At 41.2% G+C, this 16451-nt stretch overlaps 2 protein-coding genes across 2 annotated transcripts; one reads left to right on the top strand and one right to left on the bottom strand.

The window, feature by feature from the left end:
• The first annotated feature begins 151 nt into the window (after positions 1 to 151).
• trim65 (tripartite motif containing 65) lies at positions 152 to 5293 on the top strand. Its single transcript, XM_038299302.1, has 7 exons — positions 152 to 598; positions 678 to 773; positions 3569 to 3799; positions 4040 to 4208; positions 4278 to 4367; positions 4446 to 4663; positions 4743 to 5293. Exons 1-7 carry the CDS (start codon positions 170 to 172, stop codon positions 5049 to 5051), a joined length of 1542 nt encoding a protein of 513 aa, XP_038155230.1. The 5' UTR covers positions 152 to 169; the 3' UTR covers positions 5052 to 5293.
• Positions 5294 to 6696: 1403 nt separating this feature from the next.
• Positions 6697 to 15692, bottom strand: wbp2 (WW domain binding protein 2). Its single transcript, XM_038299300.1, has 8 exons — positions 15471 to 15692; positions 13322 to 13430; positions 10562 to 10697; positions 10385 to 10477; positions 10160 to 10306; positions 9967 to 10089; positions 8872 to 8948; positions 6697 to 7732 (listed from the first exon to the last, which is right to left on the bottom strand). The coding sequence occupies exons 1-8, from the start codon at positions 15527 to 15529 to the stop codon at positions 7685 to 7687; spliced, it is 792 nt and encodes a 263-aa protein (XP_038155228.1). The 5' UTR covers positions 15530 to 15692; the 3' UTR covers positions 6697 to 7684.
• Positions 15693 to 16451: the final 759 nt, after the last annotated feature.

The following is a 16451-nucleotide window of genomic DNA, read 5'->3' as shown; positions in this document are numbered from 1 at the left end:
ATTCGGTTATCGAAAAATAAAAATGAGACATTTTACATTTTAGTGACCCTGTTTCGGTCACTGTATCATTATTATTCGGCTCTGTAGTTCTGTTTGCTGTCATTTATAAACCACTCTGACATCTCTTTGTCTTTTCTTCCTCTCAGATGTGCATTCTTTCTTTGCAAGTATGGAGTCTCAGAATTCAAATCTCACCTGCGCCATATGCCTGGAGCGTTATAGATACCCTGTAACCATCCCCTGCGGCCACACTTTCTGTAAAGACTGCATCACCACTCACTGGGACACCAAGAGCAGGTCCAACATCGGCCCTCGGTGCCCCATCTGCAACGATGAGTTCCCCTCCAGACCGGTTCTGAAGCGGAACGTGTCCCTGTCGGTGCTGGCCGAGGCTGCCAACAGCACGGCTGCATCCTGCAGGGAGCATCCGATTAGGTCAGGGGATGGAGGGAGGACCATGCTGCTGTGCGATCGCCACAAGAAGCCTCTGGTTTATTACTGCAGACAGGACAAAATGCCAGTTTGCTACGAATGTGGCATCAAAGAATGCATCAATCACGACAGAGTCCTGTTGGAGGCTGAGCGGGAAAACCAAGAGGTAGAACCTGCCACCTTTATTCAGTTTCATTCAGCTTTTTAGGATGAAGGTTAAAAGCATTTTCTCTGTTTCCTTACAGCTGCTTCTGGAGAGGAAGAGTAAGGAGGTGGAGAAACGCCTTGAAGAAACACAAAAGAATATAAATGACTTGACGGAGAATATCAATCACGCTAAGGTGATGCTCAGTTTTTACATTTTTACGGCACTAATGGCTCTTTTTTTCGACAGTAGGCTGAAAGGCAGATTATACTTCTGCATCTGCACACATCAAATGTTGCTTGGGTCTGGTCGCCAACCGGTTTTGCTGGTATGCTTCTGCACTGTCGGTCTGGAATTTCTAGGGACACACAGCAGTTTCCCACCAAAGTGCAAGGGGGAGCCTATTCGAGAACTTGCAAGAACTTCGGCGGATGGTCACGAGAACTTTGGTGGCAGCGGCAGGAGTGTTTATCTTTCAAAACAACAATGGAGGGTCTGCAAGATATCACGGAGATGGATCTAGAGTTGCTAGACATCAAAGAGGAACAGGTTCTGTTAATGGAGTTGACAAAAAGAAAAAGGAGGACGCGTAGGTTGTCCATTGTAGTTGTTCCTTGGTTTTTAAAAATGGCGCGCCCCGGCACCGAATCAAGAGGGATGAGCACACAGACAGCTGGAAAGGCATATCACGGACCAATCACAGCTTCTTTTTGTTTACACACTTCTGTTTGAGGTCTGTGCGGGTTTGCGACCGTCCGACGCGTAGTCAGGATTTTTTTGAGATGTGCGACGACGGTTGCAGAACCTCTGAGACAGATTTGACGGTTGCAGAGGATATGCTTCAGAAGCATAAATTGGCCTTGACAGAAGAGGGTGTAAGAGAAAGAGGGAGAGACAAGCAGGAAAGGACCACAGGCCGGATTTGAACCCTGGTTGATTGATGCAAATCTGTCTCTGTGCGCGACCACGCCCCCCCTCAAAAAAGTCCTTATTACACGTTGGACGGTCGCAAACCCGCACAGACGTCTAGCGGAAATGGCAGACTTTAAAAAGCCGCTGTGATTGGTCCTTGGTATGCCTTTCCGGCTGCCTGATAAACACTCCCGCTGGCACCGGCGAAGCTCTCGTGACCAACCGCCAAAGTTCTTGCGAGTTCTCGAATATGTTCCCCCTTGTACTTTGGCAGGAAACTGCTGTGCGTCCCTAGAAATTCCAGACCGACAGTGCAGAAGCATACCAGCAAAACTGGTTCGCGACCAGACGCAAGCGACATTTGATATGTGCGGTTGCAGAAGTATAATCTGCAATTAAGGATCGTACATGGGTCATGCGCGCTAACCACTGCTCCACCTGCACGCCCACATTTGCAAACTAACCTGTTCTACTTGGTTTACTAAAAAGGTGACAAACGATGTACTAAAAAAATCTTTGCACATTTAAGCTTTTTTTCCTTTATTTTTTGGGGTAATCATGATACTAAATAGTGAACATCCACCTCTCTTTATACCTGCTATCCATGCAGGGCGCAACTTTTCAGTGGGGTCCATTTCAATAAGCAGGTTTAGCAAACTCAGATTCAAATCCTCACCTCTAAATTGATCTAGCCTGAAGTCTGGAACTCTGAGTTTTCGGTATCAGAACGGCTGCTCTGAATTAGTTTAATCAACTCTAAGTAGAACCACTCAGAGTTAAACACATGTGTAACAAGCCATTATCAGTGGAGCCACAATTTGACGAGTCACCATGACGACAGGCAACAGGAAGTGCTTATTTCACCCCACTGGAACTAGACATTTTAATGCAGAAATGCAAACCTCCAGCAGAACCAGGCTCGGTGTGAGCGGCCATCTGCCGAGGCCGACTGGGGTTTAAGGAGAAAGAAGCAGAGATACAAGAAGCAACTGTGAAATAAAACAATACACAAATATAAACTGTAAGGTTTCAAACTCATGGGATTTATTAAATCCAAGACAGACGTCCATAAAAGGATAAACCTTCCTGCTGTTCTAGAGATTTTTAACCTAACCTAGGGTTATTATAGAAATGGACCCAATACCCAAGCTAGAATTTCCTGAGCAGATACAGACATTAATATCAGTGTAGCATTTAAAAGATGTTAATGCTTTAAAAAAATCTTTAGTAAGTTGATAGAACAGGTTCCAAACATGTATACAGAAGCTAAACACAAAAAACTCCCATGATGCATCAGCCAAAAGTCCCACAGCCTTAAACCAAACAAGTCATTTAAATAAAAACAAAATAACCACAATAGCGCAATCTAGAAATGACCAAAATTAATATTAATTAAGAAGAACATCTAACAATTTGAAGAAAAGTAAACTTAAGATAAAACAAATATTATAAATAAATATAAATAAAACAAATATACCATAAAGCATACCAAGATAAACATAAAATATAAATTCAGTCTCCTATGATCAGATCAAAGTTTCTCTACCAATAAAAGTCGGAAAAGGACCGATTTTCAAAATGTAGACGATAGAAATGGCCAAAGTCTGGCAAGCATTAGTGTCCAGCTTGCTATTTATGCTAATATGCCTCCTATTGTACCCAGCTGTCAACCTGACAAGAGCACGATGCTGGGAGAAATTTAGCTTAATTATGGACATTGTGTAGAGTTAAGGGGGGAAATATTAGCTGTCAGGATTAATCGTAGAAGCAGATAAGAACCCTGTGGTAACTCTGGAGAAGCTGCATTGATTAGTCAAGATTAACGCAAGAAAAAAAGGGTTTATATACTTCCACTTAATTATCTTGTAGTTTCACTTTATGTCACTTACAATTTCAGTAAAAACCAATTAAGGGTTTTGTTGCAGAGACGCTAGAGACGTTTATTACCTTGATGCTCCTAAAAGAGGCAGTTACGACTGGTCGATGCATGAATCAAACTCTTTAAAGACTAAAAGGCTTTTAAACTGCATGAACCAGTTTTTCTCCAGCAATCTGTGTAACCGATCCTTCCATCGGCAGGTTATTGTAGATCAGACCTCCTCCTGTATGAAGGTGAAATTCTCCAGTCTGATCAAGATCCTGGCTGAGAAGCAGGAGGCCACGGAGCGGTTCATCGAGGAGCAGAAACAGGAAGCCATCGTGGAGGCGGAGACGCGGCTGGCCCGCCTCGAGGAGCGCTCCAAGATCCTGACAGAGACCCGCGATCAAATGGCAGCTCTGGGCCAGCTCTCCGATACAGACCTCATCAGGGTTGGTACCTCCAAGACGGCAGTGTTTACAAAACATCAACTGTTTTAGTCGGTCGTGGAGCAGTGGAATCAGAATGGAGGATTTTAAAGAAATGAAAGCACGGATAAATATAACTCTCTTTAGTTCTGATTTTACTTCCCTCCTTTAAAAAAAAAACAAAAAAACAGCTGTTGTCAGACTTGGAATATGTAGTTTTAAATCACTTTGATCTCCTCTAAGAAGACTTAATTTTTTTCTCAGGAATCAACACGGGTAGAAGTGCCACATTTCAGCGACATCTCCACAGATGTGTCGCCAAATCTTCTGGATCGATTAAACGGTGTCACAGACGTTCTGACCCGAGTTTCCAAGCTGGTTTCTGAGGACCTGGAGAGAGCCGTGTGCACTGCTGTGGTTCAGGACGGCGACGGTGAGCTATTGCTGGGCTCCTCAGGACTTTCTCCTCACCTGTGTTCTCATGTGACTCCTGGATTTGCAGGTTCTCCTCAGGATAAGAGGCCGGTTCTGGCTGTGGTTCCCAGTCCGGCTGCTCCGTGCCTCCCAGGAGGGAAGGAAGGCCTCAGCGCCTGTGAGTCCTGCTTGGAATCAACCACAGGGGTGAAGCTTTTACTGTTCTGATCTCAGATTTGTGTCCGTCTCTTTGCAGATCAGTGCACTCTGACCTTTGACCCTCGAACTGCCAACGAACACCTGTATCTGTCTCATGAGAACCGAAGGGCAGAGCACCTGACCTCTGGGCCGCGCCGTGTCCCAGCTCACGAGGCGCGCTTTGACCACACCTGGCAGGTTCTCTGCTTTCAGGGCTTTAAAAACGGACAGCACTACTGGGAGCTGGAGGTGTCCAAACCGTGGGCGTACCTCGGGGTAAGGCCGCTGCTGGTTCCGCTCAGGATATTTAAGATGCAGACTTGTTCGCATTTCAAATGCATTTCTGTCCATCCAGGTAACCTATGAGACCATCCCCAGGAAGGAGAAGGGCAAGAGGTGCATGGTGGGAATGAATGAACTGTCATGGAGCCTGCAGCTGGACGAGCACCAGCTCTCCGCCTGGCACAACGGGCGGCGGGAGACTCTGGCCGGCCCCTCCCACCACAGCCGCATCGGCATGCTGCTGGACTACGAGGCGGGGACGCTCACTTACTACGGCGAAGGCCAGACCAGGCTCCACGCCTTCCACTGTGTCTTCACCCAGGAGCTGTTTCCTGCCTGCTGGATAGGAGAGGGCGTCAGCATCACCCTCTGCTCCACGTGAGCCCAAACAGGAGGCGCAACTAGCTGGTTAAACACGGAGAAACTCCTTTTATCTGTTTAGAACTCTTTCTCCCTTTAAGTGACTGCTGGTTTATGACCATCGTCTCCTGGAAACCTTCAAGCATCTTCATCTGAATGGTTTCATCCTACTTTAGACCATTTTGGATCGAGCTCACTGCATCCGATTTCATTCTGCAGCCAAACAGATGCTTCAAAGCAAATGATGGAAACGTCTAAAAAAAACATTTCATATCAAACCGTCTCTGCTGTATGTTCGTATCGACAGATGTGATTCAGCAGATTGACTGCAGGATTAAAGGAGACACTAACTTAATGACACCCTCACTTTGTAACCAAAGTGAGGGTGTCATTAATGGGTTAAACATAGTCGTCAAGAGGAGACCTTGTGTTTATAGAGAGCCGATGGTTCCAGAAACGTCCCGTTAGTCCCTCTCTTATTTTAATCGTTTAAATTTGGAAACAAACTGTTTTTTAAACAGCTGGCCCTCATATAGTGGATTTTCTCAAATCTAGACGTGTTTATAATGATCCATACAGGTTCAAATATGTTCATCCACCTCCTATAAAATCCCCCTTTTAACCAGTTAACTTATCCAACTGGTTATCTGAGCGCTTGTCTTTGTTTCAACCAATTGGTTAATTTAAGGTGATGAATTTAAAAAGTTGTCCTCTATTACTGCACCCCAATATTTATCAGACCTCTCGCCCCCCAGTATGATGCAGCCACCACTGTGTTTGACAGCTGGTACAGTGTTTATAGTTTAAATTCTTTTAAAAGGTGAATCTTCATAATTTCCATCTGTCAAGCGTGGCGGTGGTAACATCATAATATGGTCTGTTATCCTGCTTTTTGCACACACTGGATGAAGCAATCAGGTTAATGTGGAGCTCCTTCCCATAATCCCATCTTCAGCTGTGTGGAGTTTGTTTCAGGAAACAACCTCTGCAAAATAGAGAGGCCAAATATCCGTGATGTCATTTCAAAAGCAGGAAGATTCTGCTTGGAAGGAAACATTTCAAACCTGAATGTCTAAATTTGTTCATTTGGAGGATTAAAAGAAAATCAAGATTGTGGATTTAACTGTTTTTACAAAAGTTTTAATGTTGTTCTACACTTGAAAAGAACGGTTCAGGTTTATAGATGAAAGCTAAACCTGATAAATTGAAGGTCAGGATTCCTGCTGGAAACACTGGAATAATAAAGCCACGTAGCTTCTTCTAGTCGAACATCACCTCCCTACATCTGCTGCAGTCAGATTAGCCTTTTATTAGAAAACTACGTTTCAGAACGTAGAGGTACTACTGAGAAACAAGTTTGGTTCTTTCAGCATGAATTCAGGAAGTGATTTCTGCAGCGAGATGCTGGAATCAGCAGCACTTTTCCGATGTTTTCGGCTTTGTTTACAGCAATCAGCCTTATTTTTAGTGTTTAATGAGCTTAGCTATAAGCCTTTAGCAGGTCCAGGTAGCTGGGGCTCAGGATTTTGGGAAACCGCTGTGGATTTGCACAAAAAAGAGCGAAGAGGTTTACTGGTTTTACTCCCCTTCTCACATTTTAAAGGTGGACATTCAATGCTGTCAAAATGTGACAACAATCCTGACTGAGGGAATAAAAACACCTCTCATTTATGAGTTAAGAGCCATTTATTAAAACTTTTACCTAATGCACACATGCTTCTGTTTAAATCATGCCTTTTTTCCTATTTGAATCACTCTGCATTAACTGTTCAATAAATTAGTTTGAAATAAATAGAGCTGTATTTTATTGTACATCCAGCCATGACAGAGCAAACTGTAGCCTGATGCATAGCATTCTAAAAGTGCAAAGAATCAGCAGCCGATGTGCGACAAGATACAGGATACAGATAAATGACCACAGAGGAAGGAAGGAAGGAAGGATGGAGGCTCAGATACTGACACGCTCAGATCGACTGAAACCGAGGAGTTTAGATTACGAGCACAGAAACTGAGACGGTCCTCTGAGCGGTCATGTTACTATCAGGGGAAAATGGACGTCAGAGAAATGAGGTGTAGTCTGAGCATCACCGAACAGGACGTGACATCATCGGGTGGCTGGTCTGCTCCTGGCGGGATAATCCACCCTCTGCTCTAATCCCGGATCAGGGATTCAATGCCGGGGGCTTTAATCTGTGTAGTCCTCTTATATCCACTAAAGCATGTCAAAACAGAGATTTTACAAAAACTACTCCATAACTTCACCTTAGTGTTCTCCATAAAATAGCCTCTCTTTAAACCTGTACAACCAAAGAATAGAAAAATAAGCCTGCATTTAGTTCGCCTCTGGTCATTTTAGTGAAACAAATACCATCAGATCTAGAGCTAAAGGTGGGGAGGGGTTCAGGGGACACAACGGGAAGGCAACCAACACCAGAACCATCCGTTCTTGTCTCTTGTTACTTTCTAGGAAGTAAAAGGTGCTTCTGAGGAGAACCAAGCAGACCACACTGAGGGAGACATGGAGGAATGAAAATGTTAGTAAGGAAGACCCAGAGGGGAGATGAGGACTAAATCCCTCCTGATGTGGAGTCAGTGGAATGAGAGAAGAGATGGTCCAGAAGGAAGTGGGACAATCAGGGGGGGGGTCGAGGACGTCTACTGGTTCTTCTTGTCCTCTGGAGGAGAGTACGGTGGAGGCTTGTCCTGCAGAGACGAGAGAGCAGCTGTGACTGCTGGAGCAGAACTAATAACTTCAGATATCATAAAAATGAACCCACAAAGTTTAAAAAGTAGTGATTATGGTTCAAATCTAAAGTACAAGTTCCCCATTTCTTTAACACTTTGACCCAAACTATCAGCTTCAGATAAAGCAGATCAGTAAAGATGCTCAGAATGAACACTGAACGCCGCCAGTAGCCTCAAACTGCTCCATCATCAATGTTACTGTAACCCCCAGATTCCACATCCTCCGTCCCGCTCATGCAGAGTACCCGTCTGTCATGTTAACCAATGAGAGCTGTTCCACATTCACTGCTACTCTTCAGCAAGTCACCGTCCACATAATTCTTCTCCGTCCATCACTGCAGAGCTATGTTTTGCTCCAGGTCGAGATCCGTAATTATAATCGCACCAAACAGGAAAAAAGAACAGCGAGAAGATCCTGTTTGTCAAATTAAAATATAGTAATGATGGATTGGTAACAACAAATTAGAGAATAATTCCCAATAACTAAGGCAGTTTAATTAAATGACTGGATGCCAACTGTTGGTACTTCAACAGACCAGGAAGCAGATTACTTATCTCCCTAAAAATATATATTTTATACAGAGAAGCATAAAAGTTTAATTAAATCCAGTCAAAGGAACAGAAATCAACAACAAAAAGAAAATATTTGGGCAGAAGCTGCACATATGCTGGATGCTGATGAGGATTTTTTTTAATGTGTCATATTAAACGTTCATTTCAGCATGTTTTGCTCCTTTGAATTTTAGCCATAATATCGCGCATGCTCCCCTCGAGCTCAGAGGAAGTCGGTGCGGGCGAATAGTGCAGGCTGTAGGTGGAGCGGAGCAGTGACCGAGTATGCGGAAAGGAAACACCATGCTGAGGAGCCATAGGCTAAGTGATGGCAGCATCATGCTGTGGGGCCGTTAAACTTAGGGTGTCATTAATGGGTTAAACAGTCGTCTAGGGGAGACCTATTAAAGGATATTTGATCACATATGAATAGATGAATATTTGATTAAACCTGAGAAAATCCATATTTAATATCAAACTTGGCCTCCAACTTTTATTGTTAAATATCGAAGTGTTTGGAAGGTAAGTTTAGAGCATAATATTACCTGTGGCAGGTACACATGTGTAGGAGGCAGGGTGGCAGGGCTGGCGCTGGCTGCTGCTTCTGCTGCTTTAGCCTCCGCTAAGAAAGAATGGCAGAGGACAGGAATGGATGTTAGCTTAATATGTCGTTCACTATTAAAATCTCACCCGTGAAGGTCAGAAAAGAGCCTAAGAACTTATGGACATTTTAAAATAAAGTATACACACCCCTTATGTGCTGATTTCACAAAATTGTATCTATTTATTCAAGGATTTTATGCAGTAAAAAGAGGTAAAATTAGTTGTAAAGTGGACGGAAAACGATTCATGGTTTCACTTCTTTAAAAACAACCTGCAGGCTCACGTTTCAGCCCAGATGAGACATCAGAACCCCGTTTTTCTGCAACTGTAAGTCCTAAAAGTTCAAGCTATTAATCTGAAGTGAAACAGCTCAAACCAAAAAAACATTTCTTAAAAACAAGCAGTGTTGTTTTTCTTCTCATGAACCTAGAGATCATTATCTGTGCAATGTTTGGCTCCATCCTTTGGTAATACTGATGATACTGGCTGTGCGTCACTTCCATATAGATAGATGACAACCTTTACATCCCTTCCTAGACAAGGAACAACACAGCACACAAACCATCCATATGTAACAGGGTTCCTCATCAGTGTGTTTCTGTGCAACAGGCCGATACGCTTAAAGTTCTCACCGCTATGCTAATATTAGCTAATTTCCATCCAAGATTAGAAGGATTAAATAGAGGAATGAACGTCTCCAATATTGAGAAGAGAACAAAAGACAAAGGAGTGGGATAAATTAGCAAAGATGCAAAAAAAGGAAAAGATATGGTTACAGCCGAGAAGATTAAAGTTAATCATTTCACTTAAGACTCCCTTCTGATGCAATGGAAAGACTTTTGTGTTGAAATGTATAAAAACATAAAAATATCAAGGGGTGTGAATACTTTCACCAGACTAATTACAGCAGACTAATAAAAAAAATATTGTGATTTAAAATATTAGAGAAACACGATTGTCTATTTTTACACCTAAAACAATGAAAACCATTTTATTTTGTGTGTTTGAGAGCCGTCTGCGTGGAGTCAGAGCCTCACCTGCTGCTGAGGACGGCAGATCTGGGTCACGTGGCGGCTGCTGACCCAGAGGAGCAGAGTAGGGGGGTGGAGGTACATAGCTGGCAGAGGCATCGAAAGCTGGAGGACTCGGGTAGAACCCCCCTGGAACAAAATAAGATTGTAGGATCACTTTCAGCAGGCGTAGAACATGCTGTCCAGTCCTGGTCCCTACCTGGAGGAGGAGGATTGGGGTAGGAGTAGCTGGGGGGAGGTCCTTGAGGGTACATCCCATTAGCAGGGGGAGGGGGGTAACCACAGCCTCCGTTAGCCATATAAGGGCATCCACCGAAGCCAGGAGTCACAGGTTGGTCTTTACAAGCTGCAACACATAAATAAATCAGTAAATATTTTAGTAAACTAAAATCCGCTGCTTAGATTTGCGTCTCGTTTCTTTTACCCTGAGCTGCAACATGCAGCATGAATTGTCCAAATTCTATGGCTCCGCCCGCAGCGAAAACAAGCTTGAAGGTAGCGCTTCCCTCCCATCCACCTGGAAGACATTTAATAAGATGATAGAAGCTCGTCTCCATGTAACAATTCAGGCCTAAGCTATGCTTGGACACGCTGTACTCACCTCCCTGCTCCGCGGTCACAGTGCCAGTGACGTAATTGGCACCCATAACGGGTTGTTTGATCTCACAGCCCTTCATCAGGTAGAACGGCATCATAAAGGACTGCAGCGCATCCCGTCCTTTAGCCACGAAGATTACCTGCAATCAAGCCCTGGTTACTAAGGTCGCTCACGTTCAACTAAGCACAACGATTCACCCTTCTGCTTCAAGTTTAAACTCAAATCTGTCCTAAATGTTTTCCTTAAACACCGAGATGACAAAACAAAAAAAAAAGGAAGAGACAACATGGCAACAAGTTACACACATCTTTTCCTTTATAATGACCGCAGCATATTCAGCTAAATGTTCCTGGTCTTTATGGAAGACAGGAACTCCCACAGCATAATGATACCACCATCATGTTTCACCATACAGATGCTCGGCTTGGGTTCAGTGTTACCTCTACATCCCGTATAGCATTTTGGGTGTTTGGACACCCAAGGCAAGCTCTAAAGAAAGCTGGAAGCACAGTTCAAAAGGAAATCTAAGCTTAAACTAAACTAAGCTACGGTAAATGTTTTGACACAAACCCTGCCTCATTCTGAAAAATACATTTTTTTCTCTGAAGAAATAGAAAAAGTGGCCCTGTGAAGATATTTTGATCAGATGTATTAACAGGGTTTATACAGGAATGAGTAACTCTAATTTAATGCTTTTAAATGCTCTTTTAATGCTCTTAGAAATAATTTTTATGCCATCAACAAGTACACACACATCTTTTCTGTCGACAGGCTGCAGCCATGTCCCGAATTCTCATTTTCCAGTCACTTCTGTTGAAATATGCATTTTCCCATTCCCTTTTTCTCCGCCTCTAGCTTCTCTTCCGAACATACAGCTTCATGCTTAATCGAAAGCAGTTCCGCGCAAACACGCAGAACCAGTTATATCTGATATATTGGGCAAAATTGTTTTTATAAATGTTTTTTTTTTTTTTTTTTTTTTTTATAAAGCATTTTAAATTCCACGGTAATCAAGACCTTAATTTCAATAATAAAAAATAAGTTAATGACTTTTAATGATCCGCGGAAGCCCTGATTAACAATGTCCTAAACAAAAGACAACAAACAAAAGGAAAATTGATCAGAGATAGTATCCGCGATTGTCCCTCTATGTACAGAACTTAGTCTCACATTGTGCAGACTAAACAATGGACCCTAATGCAAGAAAGGTTCATACAAATAAATTGGTCCCTATAACGTTTGCACGAGTGATTTAGGAGTAAAACGTCAAATTCACCATTTCTCTCCTACTTCTAATCTTCTCTCAGATACAAACACATAAAACGTGACTTGACGTACAAGTCTAGCTCAATCAGTCTGCTGTTATTCAAACCCATTTTTTCACTATATGACTACATTTGTTGTTACTTGAAAGCAACAAGCCATTTTATTAGGCTATATCATTATATATTACACAGCTCTGCAAGTCCAAATTCCATTTTTATTCGCTGATGAGATTTTTTGGTAACTACACCTGCAGCTGGCGTGTCGGTTTTCAGGGTTAATTAGTTTAAATTGTTGTCATTCCATCAAAAGAAAGAAGAGTCAGTGAGATCTATGAAATCAAGCTACCATTAAAGTAACATCTGGAACAGAAAATGGATAGAAAGTTAAGAAAGAGCTTCAGCAACATGTTGCTGTTTGAAACTGCTAACAGTGAGACATTCGTTCATTTCACTCCATGGCGCCGCCTCTGCTTGGTTATTATGCCTGTGTCTGCCTGAATTTGTTAAATCAGAGTTTCTCTGTAAACAATTTTAATGTTTCTAAGCGGAGAGCTTGATAAAGGGATGACAGATGTGTCTGTGTATATTAATTTGCAGAACGTTGTGTCGTGTTGGTTGATGGAGAACCTATATTAAGCATAAAGATCTCCCTCACACTCTAACATTTGGTTATTCCAAAGAAAAACACTTCAATTAATCAAGGACATAAATTTTAGCCACGGCATCAAGGAGGCTGTGTGAACTCATTACCTCATGACCTTCCCTTCACCCTTGTCTAGAGTTGGGAGGCATCTACTTTCTGTACCCCTAAACAGTACAGCATAGTGAATGTTACAGGATTTCTGTATCATTACTCCTATTCAAACAGGCACGCTCAAAACATTTTATTTTACAAAATAGGCCAAGGAAAAATATGATTCCACAGCGACAACGGAGGGACAAGAGGGGAAAAAAGAGCGGGAATCCAGGTGGAAAAAGGGTCCCAGTGTTCTCATGCACCTCGCCCTTCTAGCTGGTCCATCTTCATGAGTTGTTTTCCACAATGGTGGTCATACAAACAAAACAAGCCGGTAAGGTACCAAAAAGGAAATATGCATAGTGTAGAACGGATGTAGATTTGACCAATCAGATGCCTCCTGTCTGCGGGCACCTACAATTTTGGAGAGGTGCACCAGAGGGTCTGTGGCAGGGGCATATCTGCCCTAGACCTGGTTTCTAAGTATAAATCAGCCTTTACTGCTTCATCTGTGCTGATGCTGATGATACTACTACAATGAGATGAAGTTTGTTGGCTGTTTTATTATAAAAAAAATAAAGCAATCAGCAATGAGAACTGTCAACACAACCAAATTAAGCTGCAAGGTTTTTGAAGCACATGGATGTTACTGGTCATGCCACAAGCAGACCACCTGGCATTAAGAAATGAAGCTATGGAAATTAGATGACGGCTCTGGTGTTCTCATACATTTTGGAACAAACAACAAAAGAAATGTCTCACCCTGTACGGTGTCAAGTACAGGCTCCCCTTCTTGCTCTTTCTGAACGGCTCAGGCAGGGTGTCCGCATCACAGAAAACCAACTCCACTTTAGGATGACTCATCAACACGCTAGTGACACAAACAAACACTTCAACATACATTCAGAATATAACTTATTTGATTTTCTATGTGCATCATGAACGCTATCATGTTTATTTTGAACTAACGTTTCCCTAAAATGGCTCAAACCTCAGTTTCATAATCCTTTACTCACCCTTTTAGGATTGAGACAATTGGCTTTTTGTGTAACTGTCCGGTTACTAAACATGGCCCTGAAATAACAGGATTAGGCCCTGATGCCATCTAGTGTCCGAGTTTACAACTGATGGATGTTCTTAAATACATTCCTGTTTGTTCCAGAAGAATCCGGAGGCCAGAATTTACACCAACCCTGCTATAATATTATATATTATAATTCAATTAAACTCTTGATCAAACAAAAACATAACTGATTTTTTTCTTAGTTTTTATGATTTGTTTGTTATTGAAATAACTGAACTAATTTAGAAATCAAAATATCGTTAACTTGAATATAGACTCTAATTGGATTGAAATAGAAAATAAAAATAAAAACCAATTCAGAGCAGGAATTAAGCCAAAACTGTAAAAGCAAAGCATACATTTTGCATTTAGGTTGAAAAGCTCATCTGTCTGTAAACATGCTGCAGCCAAAACTCCTTCAGTGGAGTTTTTTTAATGATTAAGTCACGAACATGCATCTAATGTGTGCATTACTTGTTTTTTTCTATGTTCCAACATTTGTAATTTCAGCATTCATATTATATGTATTGGTTAATCGTAAACATAATGAATAATTAATCATTTATTTGACAGCTGTAGCCTTATAATATACCAAATACCAATTAATGTGTTAATTATTCTTTAATTTCAGAGTTATCGACTCATATTTTTTAAATTTTACACATATTGCTCTTTTTTAACCATGAAAGTTTGTCTCATGCTCTCATACCTGCACAGTTTAGCAAACACTCCTTCTTATTTATTACCAAACAAACCAAACCTACAGATGAGGCCAGAGTGTGGACGACCACTTCTCTTTGCGATGCATTTGGTGCTCATGAATAGTCGCAGTCAGGAAAAACAGCCTTAAAACACTAAACTATCATCCGAAAACCAACACCCACCCCGATTTCTAACGCTTTTCCTACAGAGGAGGAATGGGACCACTAAAAAAAATTAAAAAAGTTAACTGATTTTTAAATTTTGTTTCAGTAAAATATGAGAAAAAAGTCAGAATTCTGACTGAATTCTGACAGCTAACAAACATGTTAGCATCAAGCCGTAGCCATGTCTGATTTAATCACCTTCTGCTCCTCCATCATGCTCCTCCATTAGATGCCTGGGGATCCCTCGGGCTCGTAAAAAGTCGCCTAATTCCGTCATTTTCAACCAAAACATCTTTGTCAGTGAAGCTGAGTGCCCCCACATCTCTTCCTTCATGGTGCCCATCTACATTATGATCCACAATTTGGAGATTAAAGTCAGATCTCTGAGAAAAAAAAGTCAGAACTCTGAGATGAAAGTCAGAATTCTGAGAAAAGAGTCAGATTTCTGGAAAAAAAAAATCTGAATTCTGAGATTAAAGTCAGAATTCTCAGAAAAAAAGTATCAAAATTCTGACTTTTTTCCCCACATTAAACTGAAATAATATTTAAAAATCAGTTAACTTCTTATTTTTTTTATTTTATCAGTGGCCCTAGTCCTCTTGTGTAGTTTTCCTGTGATTGCACGTGAAGTCTGTTTTGATTAATGTTCATGTTTTGGTCACGAGCTGAGAGCCAGGTCTGCTAAAGGCGACAATTTTCCCTCGTGCTGGAACAACGTTTATCCACTAGAAATGTATTTTTTACACTGAAATTAAAAGTGAGAATAAGGTCAATATGTAAAGTTGACATTTTACTAAATTTGGGGTTAATTAACATATTCTACGTGGCTGAATAGCTAGATGTAATTTACTTCTGAGACTGCTTATGTGGTTGTGTTTTTATTAATTTAATTTAATTAATTTTATTAATTTGCAGTGACGCGTTTATAGCGACCACAGGCAATGGCCGACAGTGGCTAACGGTGACTAAAAACTAACCTTACCTCTCACTGTTGTTGATGATGACACCGCCAGACTCTGAGTGGTTCTGGTTCAAAGTCATGGCCTCGAGCCTCCAGCGTCTCTCTAAGCGAAAACAGCTAAACTCAAAAGGTTTTCTCAGGGGAAAAAAAGGCCTGGACAGCTCCCTCACACTGCGTTGGTAACGGTTGTTATGAGCCTTATTCTATGGCTGCACCTGCTTCTCTTCCGCCCTACGCTCACGTGACGTCACGCACGCGCGGATCCAAACGCAAAGACGTAAAAGTCTAGACTACAAATTATATACTAACATGTTATGTAAAATTAATTTAAAAAGTGTTTTAGATTTAGGAAATAAATATAATTTTTTTAATTTTTTTATAATCTTAAAAAAAAGAACGCAAATATTTTAAAATTTTAAAAACAAATTTCTTCCCCACTGCCATTAGACTGCTGAATTCTGTGTAAAATTGGTTATTTTACTTATTTAAAAAAATGTTAGAACTGTAAATATACAGTCATTTGTTTATATTACTATTTTTTTAATGTATTTATTGCTGTCTAAAGCTGTTTAAACAAAATTTATTTTTGTATACACTCGTATATAAATCTAAGTCTCTAAATACTCAAACTAATAAACAAAATGTATTTTTTGATATAATTTTTTTTACTTTTAACAGCACTTTATTTACACTATTCAAACAATAGAATCAGTTACTGAATGTAAAACAAGTGTGTGTTAAAAATAGCTATCTATGTAAAAACAAGTGCCAGCTAAAAATCATTAAATGAGTAGCTTGTTGTATTGTAGTTCTCCATCATCTGAAACAGTGCATAAAATTTTGTTAAAGCCCCACAACTGAATAAAATCCTCCATGTTCTCTGTGGAAGTGAAACTCCAGCCTTTTTTTGGCTTTAACGTTGCATAACCACAGAGCCACGGCATCAAGGTGAGGTCCCTCCTGCATTCTGTCTCCCTAGGACAGGTAATAAAATTTAAAAAT

Source organism: Cyprinodon tularosa, unplaced genomic scaffold (assembly GCF_016077235.1).
Source record: "Cyprinodon tularosa strain WSP-4 unplaced genomic scaffold, ASM1607723v1 ctg424, whole genome shotgun sequence".
Classification (NCBI taxonomy): Eukaryota; Metazoa; Chordata; class Actinopteri; order Cyprinodontiformes; family Cyprinodontidae; genus Cyprinodon; species Cyprinodon tularosa.
This window is presented reverse-complemented; position numbering and strand designations above follow the sequence as displayed.